The sequence below is a fragment of the Lepisosteus platostomus genome, chromosome 6 (assembly GCF_059453375.1).
Source record: "Lepisosteus platostomus isolate fLepPlt1 chromosome 6, fLepPlt1.hap1, whole genome shotgun sequence".
NCBI classification, from domain to species: domain Eukaryota; kingdom Metazoa; phylum Chordata; class Actinopteri; order Semionotiformes; family Lepisosteidae; genus Lepisosteus; species Lepisosteus platostomus.
Window position 1 is genome coordinate 63,440,394 of NC_142616.1, and position 12,427 is coordinate 63,452,820.

Sequence of the window (12,427 nt, forward strand, 5' to 3'; positions counted from 1 at the left end):
AATGAAATAAATATACAGTTGTGGCTTACTTATATGAGAAAAAAAAATTCAAAACAATAAGCTTTCAAAAATACATCACTTTTACTATACCCTATAGAGAGAGAGGATTGCCAGGTTAAACTTTAAAATTGTAACCTTTAGGCCTGTCTATTCCCCTCTCAGGTTGACTGTGCTTGTCTGTGCTTCTCCACATAATTTGCTATACTCTCTGGTGATTGCCTGCGTCAATACAGATTGCAGGAGACAGTTACCATTCTGTGAATCTCATAAAGGGCAAACTAGCACCTCACAAGTTCTCTGGAATCTACAAGGTTAGAAAGAGTGCTGTCTTAAATAATAATAATAATTGCATAGACTTATAAAGCGCTTTTTCTGGACACTCCACTCAAAGCGCTTTACAGGTAATGCCAGTTCATAGATGGGGATTATTAGGAGGCCATGATTGGTAAGGGCCAATGTGAAATTAGATCCACATATGCATAATGTAATGTACTTGTGGAAAGGCCGGGGCACTGAAATTACTGCTTCACCCAACCTTTTGCAAATAATGCCATCTACCAAAAAACATAATTTCACAATGTGAACTTTCACATTTATTATAGGATTAGATGGAAAATGTGTACTGACGGTCTGACTTCGCATAACAACCCCAGATCAAACCGTGTGATGTAGAAAATTAAATGTCGAGCAAAACGGCCAGCGTAGTGAATTGCAAAATATGAGGAACTAGGCTGCACAGCCTTCACAATCACAATCACCAGTAGTGGAAGTAATCCACTTCTAAAACACTTCTATTCCCTTTGCATTTCTCTCTGTGTTTAAAGTTGTAATCTGTGCAGTCATATCACAGCCAGTGGTTAAGTTCCTTAGATTAATGATTTTGTAAACACTTTTATCACCTTATGATCACAAATTTAGAGATCAAATATTCCCATTCAGAGAAGTGTTTAGATTGCTGTTGGGTGATAACAGATATTTTTCTGATTTTGTTTGTATGCTGTTCTCTAAAGATGATAAGGATCATTCAAGATCGTTACTTATAAATACTTAGATAAATACTTATGTATTTCATTTTTGTATATATGTTTATGTTTTAAAGGCAAGTAGTTTTAATCAGAATCGGCTAAATAGCATTTTGGTGATAGATAACATCCAGAAAGGTCATTTGTTACTTGTAGCTCGATACAGACATTATTATTTATACAAAAATGAATTAACCATGATTTAAATTATCAGGGGTGTGTCCAATTAAAGCTAAATTCCATACTGAACTATTAATAAATTATGCTATTGAAGTTTATTAAAAACAATTATAGGCATGTTTCTTTAACAGATACTTCAGAGCTTGAATTGTAAGAATTCTCTCTACACTTAATTTGTTCCTTTAATTCACATGGAAGAACCATCTAGTGTTTTCCCAGGGTTATGCTATCGTCTGTTTGTCAGCCACGGGTGGGGCCTGATGATGACTTCTCTAATTCCCTTTCTGTTATGAGACCACACTGCCTCCTTGTGGTCTAAAAACTGACAACCCACTGCTTTTCCTAAGCAAGAAATTAACATTTCACATGAGATGCCAGACTGAAGCAAGATTGTCTGAATTTAAGAAACTATTGCGCTGGTCTTGGTTTGCATATTACTTAATAAACAGATTCAATTGGTCATATTACCGGTCTGCAATGTATGCAGATATGGCAAGGAAAATGCAATAAAAATAATCATCCAGAAAGAAATGAGGAAGTGATTTTCTTCGGCACCTGTCATGTGATATTAAAGGGGTAAATATGCAATTAATGAAAGGTTTAAGAACAGTGCTTTTTGTCCTCTCCCGTGGCTGACAGCTGGGATGCAGCGACAAGATTTAATTAGCTATGATTTGTGGTATCAGGGGTGTATTTCTGTCAAATTGAGTTACAAAATTCTCATTGTTTCTCCTTAGTGGGCTAGTTAGTGCCAGCACTGTGATCATATCCCTGTGCTGCATCTTGCAGTGGCCACTGGCTTTATTAAAGCTGTCACAGTCAATCAGTGTCATCTTGTGTAAGCGCGTTCCATGGCATGGGATAGATATTTTTTGTTCTTGTCGAGGGACCTTTTTTTAGTGTAACGGGTGAAGCACCAAGGGCAAATAAACATTGATATGCACAGAAATTCAACCAAACAAATTTGTTTTGTTTTTTTGCTTTCTTTTGGACCGCTGTAGGGCTTTGTAAAGTCACTGATTGTAAGGGACACACAAATAAACAATGTTTCTTTTTATCTTTGGCAATAATAAAAGTGTAATGCAGCAGGGTTGTCAATATCCAATATCCAATAAAACTTTTCCAGGCACTCTTGGGATTTGCTTCACTAGCCTGGGTACTTTTCTTTAGAACACTTGAAGAAGGGACTTTATTTCACTGCAGAGTCACACCGAGTTTAAATAAATGTGGAGAGGAAAGCACTCACATTAATGGTCTGCTCTCTGTATTCTTGTCTTTACAGGTTACCAGTTATTTATTCACTTCAGTAATAAATATGGGAATTACCTGATTAATACGGGTGGTGCAGAATGTTTCAGTTCTTGGTTTTTTTCTGCATATGTAAAGTTACTTTTGTTATCTGTATAGAAAGGCAACTGATGATTAATTTTGATTAATTTTGTTCTGGAAGTGGTTGTTCTATTACTACTGCAATACCAGCACATGCTCTTGAACTGATTAATCGGGGGGCAACAAACATCTCCTCTCAATATATTTTTTTAAATTATTTGTAGCCATTGCAATCATATGCGTCTAATTCAGAGGGGAAATGTGTCATAATATCTAATAATAGAAAACAAAAACTTCTGCCTGTATTCATAAAAAATAAATCGTGTTTAAGGTGTGAATGTCTTCTCATTAACCATCTGCTGAATGACTGGTGAAAGCTGTTGTTTCCTTTTAATCCATTTAATCCATAGTTTATTGTATTTTCAAATACCTTCCAAGATGGCCAATTTGACTTTGTATCATAGAGTAGTTTTTCCCTGTTTCAGCTTAGTAATCAGTAGATTCATGACTATACTGAGGCCCTAAACATAAATCCACACTGTCTCATTTAGGCAATGAATTTCTTTTTTTTCCCAGCAAATTATCTTTCACCATTTTTTTCCTCCTTAATTTACATAATCTGTAGAGCATTAGGGAATTAGTTAGGGAAGGATTTTATGAACATTGTCTTAGGTCTAGAGTACCTTGAAGTAGTAGTGATATTTCAGAGAGAGAAATGCTATTAAGAAAAGATTAATGATAGGCATTTTTACATTCAACTCACCAAAATATTTTCTCATTTTGACTTTTTTTCTGAGCAAATATGTAGGACTTTTCTGACAAAAAGCAATTAATAAACCTCTTGATACCACTAGAAAAGTTTACTTTTCTTTAAACTCTAATGCAACAAAACTAAATGATATTGACATTGAAATTGTTAAAACGCTAACCCTAATCTGAAGCACAAATCTTCATATATAAATATGCATTGTGCTCTGAAAAAGACTGAAGTGCAACATAACTACTTAGTTTTAATTTGCAAGTGAAACTCTGGTAAAAAAAATAATCAAAAAGTAATAATTTGCAAAAACCATCAGGGAGTATTTAGATTAAATTAATAGCACTACACATAGAGCAGCTTTTGCTGTCTATTTCATTAGCTTTCATGGCTGTTGCTGATTCTGGAGAAATTAATTGACTTGCCTAGTTATTAAAATTGGAGTTCAATAAAAGCCTCTGGTAATGCGGGATTTTACGTATGGTCTCTCTTAGTTCTGTTTCTTCAATTCAGTCTGGGGAAGCAGCTACATTAAAAAAGCTTTTTGATTAGTGTACCATAATGGATGTAAGCTTAGTATCTGCTTCTTACATTAAAATTGTTTTTTTTTTTCATAAGGGCCTCCGCCATTGTTTGTATTTCAATTGGCGAACACAGTCAATATAGGAATGTCCACACTGACAGTCCAAAAGACCTGGATCTTTTCAACGTTGAACAGACAAGACTATGAGGGGACCCAATTCAAGTATTTGAATTTTTCTAAGGCATCGACAAAGTCAGCCCGGTTAAAAGTGAAATATGAAACAAAGAAAAGAAATAGAAACATATGTGGAGATGTTTTTAAAACCAAGAGCTGAAGGCACTTCATTACCCAAAAGGGCTGTGGGAGTCAGGAACAAACTACCCAGCCAAATTATTGAAGCCAGTTATGTGGCTTCAGCCTTCAGGAAACAGCTGAATGAGATCCTTTGATCAATTCGCTATTAACTTCCAAACAGTCTAGATGAATGAATAACCATCTATTGTGTGAAACTAATTGTTTATGAGCAAAGGTATTTTACAGATTCAGAAAACAGGTCCCCACAGTGCTCTTACACTTACATATTGAAGCAGCTACAACACATGCTTTCTTAGTCATTTGTGATGTTTTAAGCGCTAAACTCGGCTTTCGGTTATTGATTTATTGTATTTCGTCTTGTTTGGACGAAGCATGTTGGCATACATGCTTGAATGTAGCAATTAACTGATCTTAATGCATTACCTTCAGCAGTGTGGTTCAGGACACCAGGGGGCGCTAAAGTCTTTCATATTATTTCTCTTGACACCTCATAGTGAAGTATATGTTTCATAAACATTTCTTTCTGTTTGTTTTCTCCTTTATAGATTCGAGGATTTCTATCAAGATTTGACAATGTCCTTCCTGCTAGCTTGGCGTTTGATAAATGCACCGCCTGTTCACCAGTAGTAAGTTTAGCACCTTCATTGTTTAAAAAAAGCATCTACAGTACTTCTTGCATGGTGAAGTAGGACAGTAGGATTACTATGTGATGTGTTCTTAGATTGTTTTTTTTTGGCTGATATTAACATTTGTAATGTTTTAACAAAAGAATCCTTTGCATGGCTCACAGGTAACATGACCTAAACAAAATAGATTATTAGCGGCTTTTAATGGCACTTAGAATTATTACATATTATGTTTTATTTGTCAAGCTTCAGTTCACTGGAGCCAAAGCAGAGCTGTAATTCAATATTATATGAGTACTTATTTCTTTCTTGCCCTTTGAGGAGCCCCACACAAGGGTTGTGTCACAAATACAAATCATTAGGGAACATCTAGTGGGGGAAATTGTGCATTTTGCGTAATGGGTCCATATGGTTTTAATCATGACACAGTTGGTTGTTGATGTCATTGTCACATGCAAGTAATTAACCTGCATATTGAAGCGTTTTCTCCCCTGGGGTAAAAGGGTGCTGAAAGGCTCACATCTCATAAATCATCTTTGCAGCTCAATGTCTTCTGCATGTGTCAGCATGCAGGTCTGTGCAGTGCAGCACTATTATTTTCAACCCTGGTACACAGGCCACTACGTGTGTGTGTGTGTGTGTGTGTGTGTGTGTGTGTGTGTGTGTGTGTGTGTGTGGCTCAGGGTTTCATTCAAATTTGGCTTCATTGCATTAATATCTGTAAAAAATATTCTCCCCAAAAATCTTTAAATTGATGTTCTTGGAATGATAAAAAAGCAATGCAATACGATGAAAGAGATGACTGAACACTGTCATGGTTTCTTTCATACTGGGGCTTTAAGGTTTTTAATGGTAGTGTGAATTTGAATAGTAATAAAATGAGTAAAGTTTAGCTATAAATAATTCTTCTGTAGGAGGCAAAATATTGATTTGTAAAAACCCTGTTTTTACTGGAGTCGCAGAGGAAAACTGGAGAATGGAAAGTTGAGGATCTTGAAATAAAGTAATGTATAATTTTAAAAAGCAGTTTGGGCTTTGAGAAGAAAAGTTGTAGCACACCACTAATTTCGCAGAGGTTATAGTGGTGAGCTGTAGAAGCTGAAAAGTGAAAAGAAAAGAGCACAATGTTTTGGCTGAGGAGCCTTCTTTGAACTCACCTCTAGAGGGCTCCACAACTAAAATGTTGTTTTTCATACAGACTTCCACTTGTTCCTGGAGTGGTTTTGTATATTGTTTTGTAAAAACAGTTTCTAAAGCAAATATCAATGAATAAGATGTTTAATCAGATTATTACTGACAAAACAGTATTTTTCCTGTGCACAGAAAACCATGCAAACTGGCACTTTGCTTTGTATTGAGCTTTTTATATGTATTTGTATTAAGCTTTTTGTATACTTCTGTAGTAAAGTCAAAAATAATTTTCGGTTTCAGAAAAAAAAAACTTTTCATTATTGCAGTATGTATGTTCCTATCAGAACGTTCTTGATATAATTCTGTTATAAACTAATTCTATAGGCAGGCTGTTGAAAAGTAATATTATGTTTGATGATGAATATAACTCAACGGTATATTTGTTTACATATTTAATCTCAGAAGACCATAAGAACCAAAACTGGTCATTTTATAAAGCACGGTTTTATTCATTATTTACCAGTCAGTGCAGTTTGTAAACTGTAAATTGCAGTTCTGTTCGATTTGCCATTGCCTAAATGGTAATGCAAACTACATTGCAGTTCCTTGCTTATGGTCTTTAATTGACATAGTCCCCTTATAGTCTTTTTCTTTCAAATAATTTATTTTTACATTGACTTCAAAACAATTTTTAATAGGGAACAGCCCACATGTCACATTGTTCCAAATGCAGCTAACCGTCAATTGAAATGGAGATGTTCAGTGAGAGCAATAGATTACATATAGTGATTTGAGGAATATGGCCAAGCTGATATCTCTGAAAGCTATAGAGAGATGACAATTTTAATTGTGATAATACAGAGACTTATTATTTTACTGCCTAATGGCTTACAATATGATAAAATGATCAAATATTGTGTATGATTTAACTGGATTCTACTTAAAATAAAAGAAGATAAAACAATTGGAATATTGGAATATAAATGCAGCCGAAGGCATTTGGTAAATCTCTTAATACAGCAATTCTGAAATTGAATGTTTTCCCCTTCAATTTCATATTTCTTTTCTAAACAAACTTGTACGTGCTAACTCTTTCATCTGACAGTAGATTTATGGGTTTTTAGATTACATTAAAGCTTTGGTTTAATTCAGTGTGATCTGTGGGGACAGCTGTTTGTAAAAAGTCAAATGCTGTGTTAAAACATCACTTTGTTCCTAAATCCTAGTTTGAAAACACATTAAAAAAAAAACTTGTACAATGTTCACTTAATGTGTAGTGCTGTTTACACAGGTAGGATTTGTCTTATCTGTGGTTTCTATAATAGTGTATTTTAGGTTCTTAAGCAGTATTTTTAATAGTAAAAATCAATAATCACCAGATGCAGTAGCTTCAAAGAAAGGACTGAAGAGCCGTGGCATTTTTATCTTAGCAGACAAAAAAGCTATGCAGTTGCTCCAAACAATTATAGAAGAAGAGTAGTTGTGAGGGCGTACCACATTTAACTAAAAGAGGCTAATGTAAAACAGATGTATGTCCCCTGTGTCACATGGTTGCTAGGCTTTGTGAGCTCCATCAGTCAAAGCTAGGGATCATGGGATACACTTCTGGAAAACATAATGAAATCTTGTAAATGTTCCATTGCTTCTATTTCCATGTTGCTAAGCGATGACTGGTTTATCTCAAGAATAACTGTACTGACCTGTAAACACTATGAGGTTAATATGCTGTGAAAAATAAATTCGATAATTTGTCAGAATAAGCAAAAACAACACACTGAAATAAAATGCGCTGCAACCACGTTTGGCCCCTGTAATGCTGACATCACATCAGCATATAGAGAAGTAAAGAAACACTAGCAGAACAAGAAAAAATGACAGTAATCTCCTCACGTTTCGTCTGAAATTCAGGACACTATTCCATAGTGTGGCTGTAATGATGGGGACTAAGTTATTTCACATTAACCAGCTGTCAGTGGAAACTGGACCATTTTTTGTGTGGAGAAATTGAGTTTTCTGCTTGTCCTCTTATCTGTGAATTATCTTCATGCTACAAGCAGAGGTTTATTCAGTCATGCTGTCAATCCAGGTCCTTTTACACACTATGTATATCCCTATATCCAATAAATGTCTCTGTTAAATAGCCTCTTCATTCTGGCTAATGCTGTACTTTTTACAATCATACAGAAAATTAGCATATGAAATTGCTGTTTTTTTGCAGGTGCTTGATCATTATGAGCGGGATGGATTCCAGTTCTTGTCTGAAGTCTTTAACTCTTCACACTCCTTCCTGGAGGACCTCACTGGGCTGACATTGCTGCACAAGGAGACCCAGGCGGCTGAGGTAGGAAGTGACCAAGGGGGATTTAGCCTCTTCAGTGGGATGTGAATTTTAACTTTATGGCTCTAGCAGGGTAATACTAGGTCATCCAGTGACATTTCTACCCATTATAGTAGAAAGCAAACCTTGACGGGTTAATTTATTCAGCCTAGCAGTCATTTGTCCACTATCAAGACAGCATGTCTTACCAGAAGCCCAACTACATTTGAATTCACACTTCTTTAAGGAAACAGTGTTTTTCAAGGCTAATGCTGATTAATAAATGTCAGAAGTCTGTACCATAATGCTTTGGAGCAGGTCATTTTGATATTTCTGCCTAACTTGGGATGGATTTAATTGTTTTCCTGAACCACTGAAATTATTTAGATCTCCAACCAGATGTAACATGTGGACGTCAGAGTTTGAATCTAAAATGCTGCTGCATTCATCACTTTTATATCAGTGCTCATCCTTATCCAGTAAGAATGCAATAGGTATACTGTGCCAGGACCTGAAAAATGACAACCTAACGACACTCTGCAAGATCATAAAACACTTTCTTAATTACAGGTCTTTTTTCTAATGCGGTGCTGAGGGTTGTATCATTTTAATGAATAATGCAGTCCTATTCTGTGCAGTAAAACCTTGAGATTTAGAAGGCCTTTCATTAGACCAATTTGAATATTCTTACATATTCACTGATCTATTGAAAAATGTTGTTTCATATTAAAAACGAATTAAATTAAAGTATTAGGTAACCCAGGCGTACCCAATCCAGGATGACTTAGGCAGCTCTGTTAGAGATTCAGAGCTGTTCAGCCTTCTATGAATGTACAAGGAATACTCCAATGAGAGACAGACTCTGCAATATGAGCCAAATTATGAAAATATGTTTGGAGTTTCTGTTCTGTTAAGGTTTGCGCAAAGAAAAATAGTAAACCATAATACGGTAATGAAGCAGAAATCCAAGGAAGGTTCTCACATATTTTCAGAAAACGTTTTCAGAATAACAAATCTAAACTTTTTTTTTTTTAATTCTTGGCTTCTGCAACTCCCATCTGGCTTTCATTTGGCTCCTTTGGAACATTTTATGTTTTCTGACAACAGTTGGAGGTTGGTATACAGCTTCATCAAGATTCTCAAATGACAAATATGGCTACAGAGACCATTAGAAACTGTGGGAAAATCCCACGTCAGCACTTTGCTTGCAGTAGCAATAGTTTAAAATTCTAGGAATTGAAAAGATGGAAGGAAGAATTTGGTAGATGCTAGAGGAAACCTGTTTTTACAGTACCTTAATGAAAACATTATTTTCTGACAACCTCCAAAATGCTTCTTTTGTGTTTTAATGAATGATTTATGTATTATTTTATTGTTATTTATTGTTGATAATTTTTAAGTCCTCTTTATTTCTGCACGGAGGACATTGTTTTACAAATGGTCTCCTTTATTTGTGTCATTTCCAAGAAATATAGTGAGCAGAACTCTGAGTCAGCGTGGTTTAAAATTGTTTCTCCACTTTATCTTTCTAAACAACTCTTACTGTTTGCTAATTGATGATTTGCAGACATAGGTGAGAATTACACTGGCAACCATAGTAAGTGTTTTTATTGCTCATTGGTTACATTCATCCAAGTCTTTGAAACTATAAACTTAGAAACTGAAATGGTTTTGAAAATACAAGCGATCAGATCAGTTTAAGAGTTTGATTAGTCAAACTAATGAATTTTAGCTTGAATAAAAACCAGGGGTATTCCAAAACCAGGAAAACACTTTCCTGGTATTTAATTCAGTTTGACTTACTGTAAAGTATTGTTACTTATGGCCAAGGTTCCTGATGTAGCATTTCAGATGACTGTAAGGAAGTGATTGTCTGCCCAAGCAGCTTTTCTGTGATCGATGGCAGAGATCCACTTTGTAAAACTGAAATTGTAGAAATTAAAAATATATGCTTAGGAAATGTAAACCAATGCCAAAATCTGAAATCGAAATCTGAAAGTATAATTCATGAGGCAGATAAGGCTAAACTTAATTTTTTAAACAAAATGAAACAAAACTTTGATATAGTTGTGAGGAAGAAATATTGCTTTAAACAATTTGGTACATACACACACAGACATACAAACCCATGAATATAAATAGGATAATTTTTCAAGTTTGGGCATCTTTTCTTTTGCATCACTGACCTCAGTGTCATATGATAATGCTGTTGTGCCAAGTACAGCCTAATTTTTGGGATGAGCTATTATTTTGGAATAACACAAGGAAATAAGCAACATTTCATACTGTTCCAATTAGTTTGTGACTGTGGCATGGAAGAGAGGAACACAAAAAGCAGGTTATTCACAAATACCAACCACATAGCTCATGAGCCATCAGTATGCTATGTTTGCTGATTCGCTGGTCTGATTGAGCGTTCCTGCAGAATGTGGACTGGTCACAGGATTCTCATAGAAAACCATATTTTATCCCACTCAAAAAGGAAGTCTGCTTCTAACCTACACAGTACTTCCTTGTTTGTAGGCTGTGTGGTCTTTTGGTCAGGATAAACACTGCAGGGTGACTCACCGAAATTCAGGGTTCAAATTTTTTTGTGTGTGATTGCACTGAATGCGTTTTTCTATAGTACTTGTTTACACTTCGGTTAAGAGTTCTTTCTCTTCTCATTTCATTTTTAAGACTGATGCCAACTAGATTCATTCGTCTTTTCGCCCGTTGGGTCTGCCGTTTTCTGCTTGTTTAAGCCGGGTATTTCTTTTTCACACCTATGTCACACCTCGATCGCTCTCCTTCCCTCAAAACATCACCCGCGTCAGAGGTCCGGGGAGAAGTGGAGTTATCTCTTTCATCGGTTTGTAGTGCTACGAGCGAGCAGAAAACCAGGAATCTCTGACACTCGACACAAAGAGGCTCTGTCTGTGTCAGAACCATCCTGGATTCATATCCGCCCACCACCAGCCCACCCTCTCCTGCCTTCGTCACACAAGGCACCACTTGTGTATTCTTAGAATACATAATCATGTCTATTTTTCTTCTATCAGGCCTTCCTGTGTTCACTAACTTTTTCAGTCATTCAGATGGATGTGCACTATTGCCATAAATAGGTTCATGCTGAATAACTCTGGAAATAGTATGAGATACAATGTCGGTTTTCAGCATGCGAGAAGGTATAATGAGCATGGCTTGTCACTCTGTCTATATATTTTTAGAAAAAATAAAGCTTAAGGATGTTGAATATTGATTAGGTGTTTTTGACATCATGGCGATTGTTTGCGCATTGATAACTGACACCCTCAAGTGACTTTGTTGAATAAGCACTAACTTACCCCGTGACTGAGAGAATCGACTGGGAGTCAATATGTCCCGTGTAACATGAGAAGAGTGCTTTTATGTCATTCACATGTTAGAGCAACACCAGGGCTGGGCTTGCTATCAGTGGAGCAAAGTCCCCTTTAGTGAAAAATCAAGGTTTTGTGTACACCATTCTGATGGATGTCAGCAGGTTTGTTGCAGACTAGTAGAACAACAGACCTATCGATGAGAAGGACCAGGTTTGAGAACCTAGGCAGGAGTGTAGTCTTGTTGCTACAGAGCATCACTTTAATGATTGATCAGTGTAGACCCATGCTTTATGGTTGCCATTAGATGTTTGATTCTTCACAACTTATTTGCTTTTTTGTGGTCTCATTCTACATGACAGTTACAGGTGCACAACGCATACTAATGTGTCATTTAACAAAGGCTTTGCTGTGAGACGATAATATGATAATTATGCTGTGGATGCTCACTTTGACTCCCATTGCAGATTTGAGAAATGACCAGGGGTGTACTTGTCTGGCCTTTCTGAGATGAAATTGAAAGATTCCCACAAGACAGCCTTTGCAGTGTAGTTCAAAGCATAGATTATGATGATGATGATATACAGCTTGTACTTCTTTCAAACAGTGGTCATATATGCTACTAGCCTGTAACTGCTGATCAACTGTGTTGATGACAAATTTCAACATAATGAATGTACATTATGAATGTACCGGTGTCATGTGTGTTCAACACAATGTTGAAACACACCGGCTGCAAAAAGGTTGTCATTTTCCTGATAAGAACATTTTGAATTTATTGACGGACTTTGGTATTGTGCTTAGGATAAAGCAATACTCAGCTCTATTTTTTGATACATTTAGAATGGCCATTTATTTTGTTATAATGACCTGTTTTGCAACAGCCAGT

The 12,427-nt window shown here is 36.0% G+C and overlaps 1 protein-coding gene across 1 annotated transcript in view; it reads left to right on the forward strand.

Annotated features, from left to right (window-relative positions):
- The window catches only part of atg7 (ATG7 autophagy related 7 homolog (S. cerevisiae)), a 63,399-nt gene that overhangs the window by 26,140 nt on the left and 24,832 nt on the right, over positions 1–12,427 (forward strand). The window contains exons 18-19 of the mRNA XM_088636832.1: positions 4,672–4,752; positions 8,102–8,224. Coding sequence (XP_088492958.1) covers positions 4,672–4,752; positions 8,102–8,224 — 204 coding nt within the window. The remainder of the gene's footprint in view (positions 1–4,671; positions 4,753–8,101; positions 8,225–12,427) is intronic.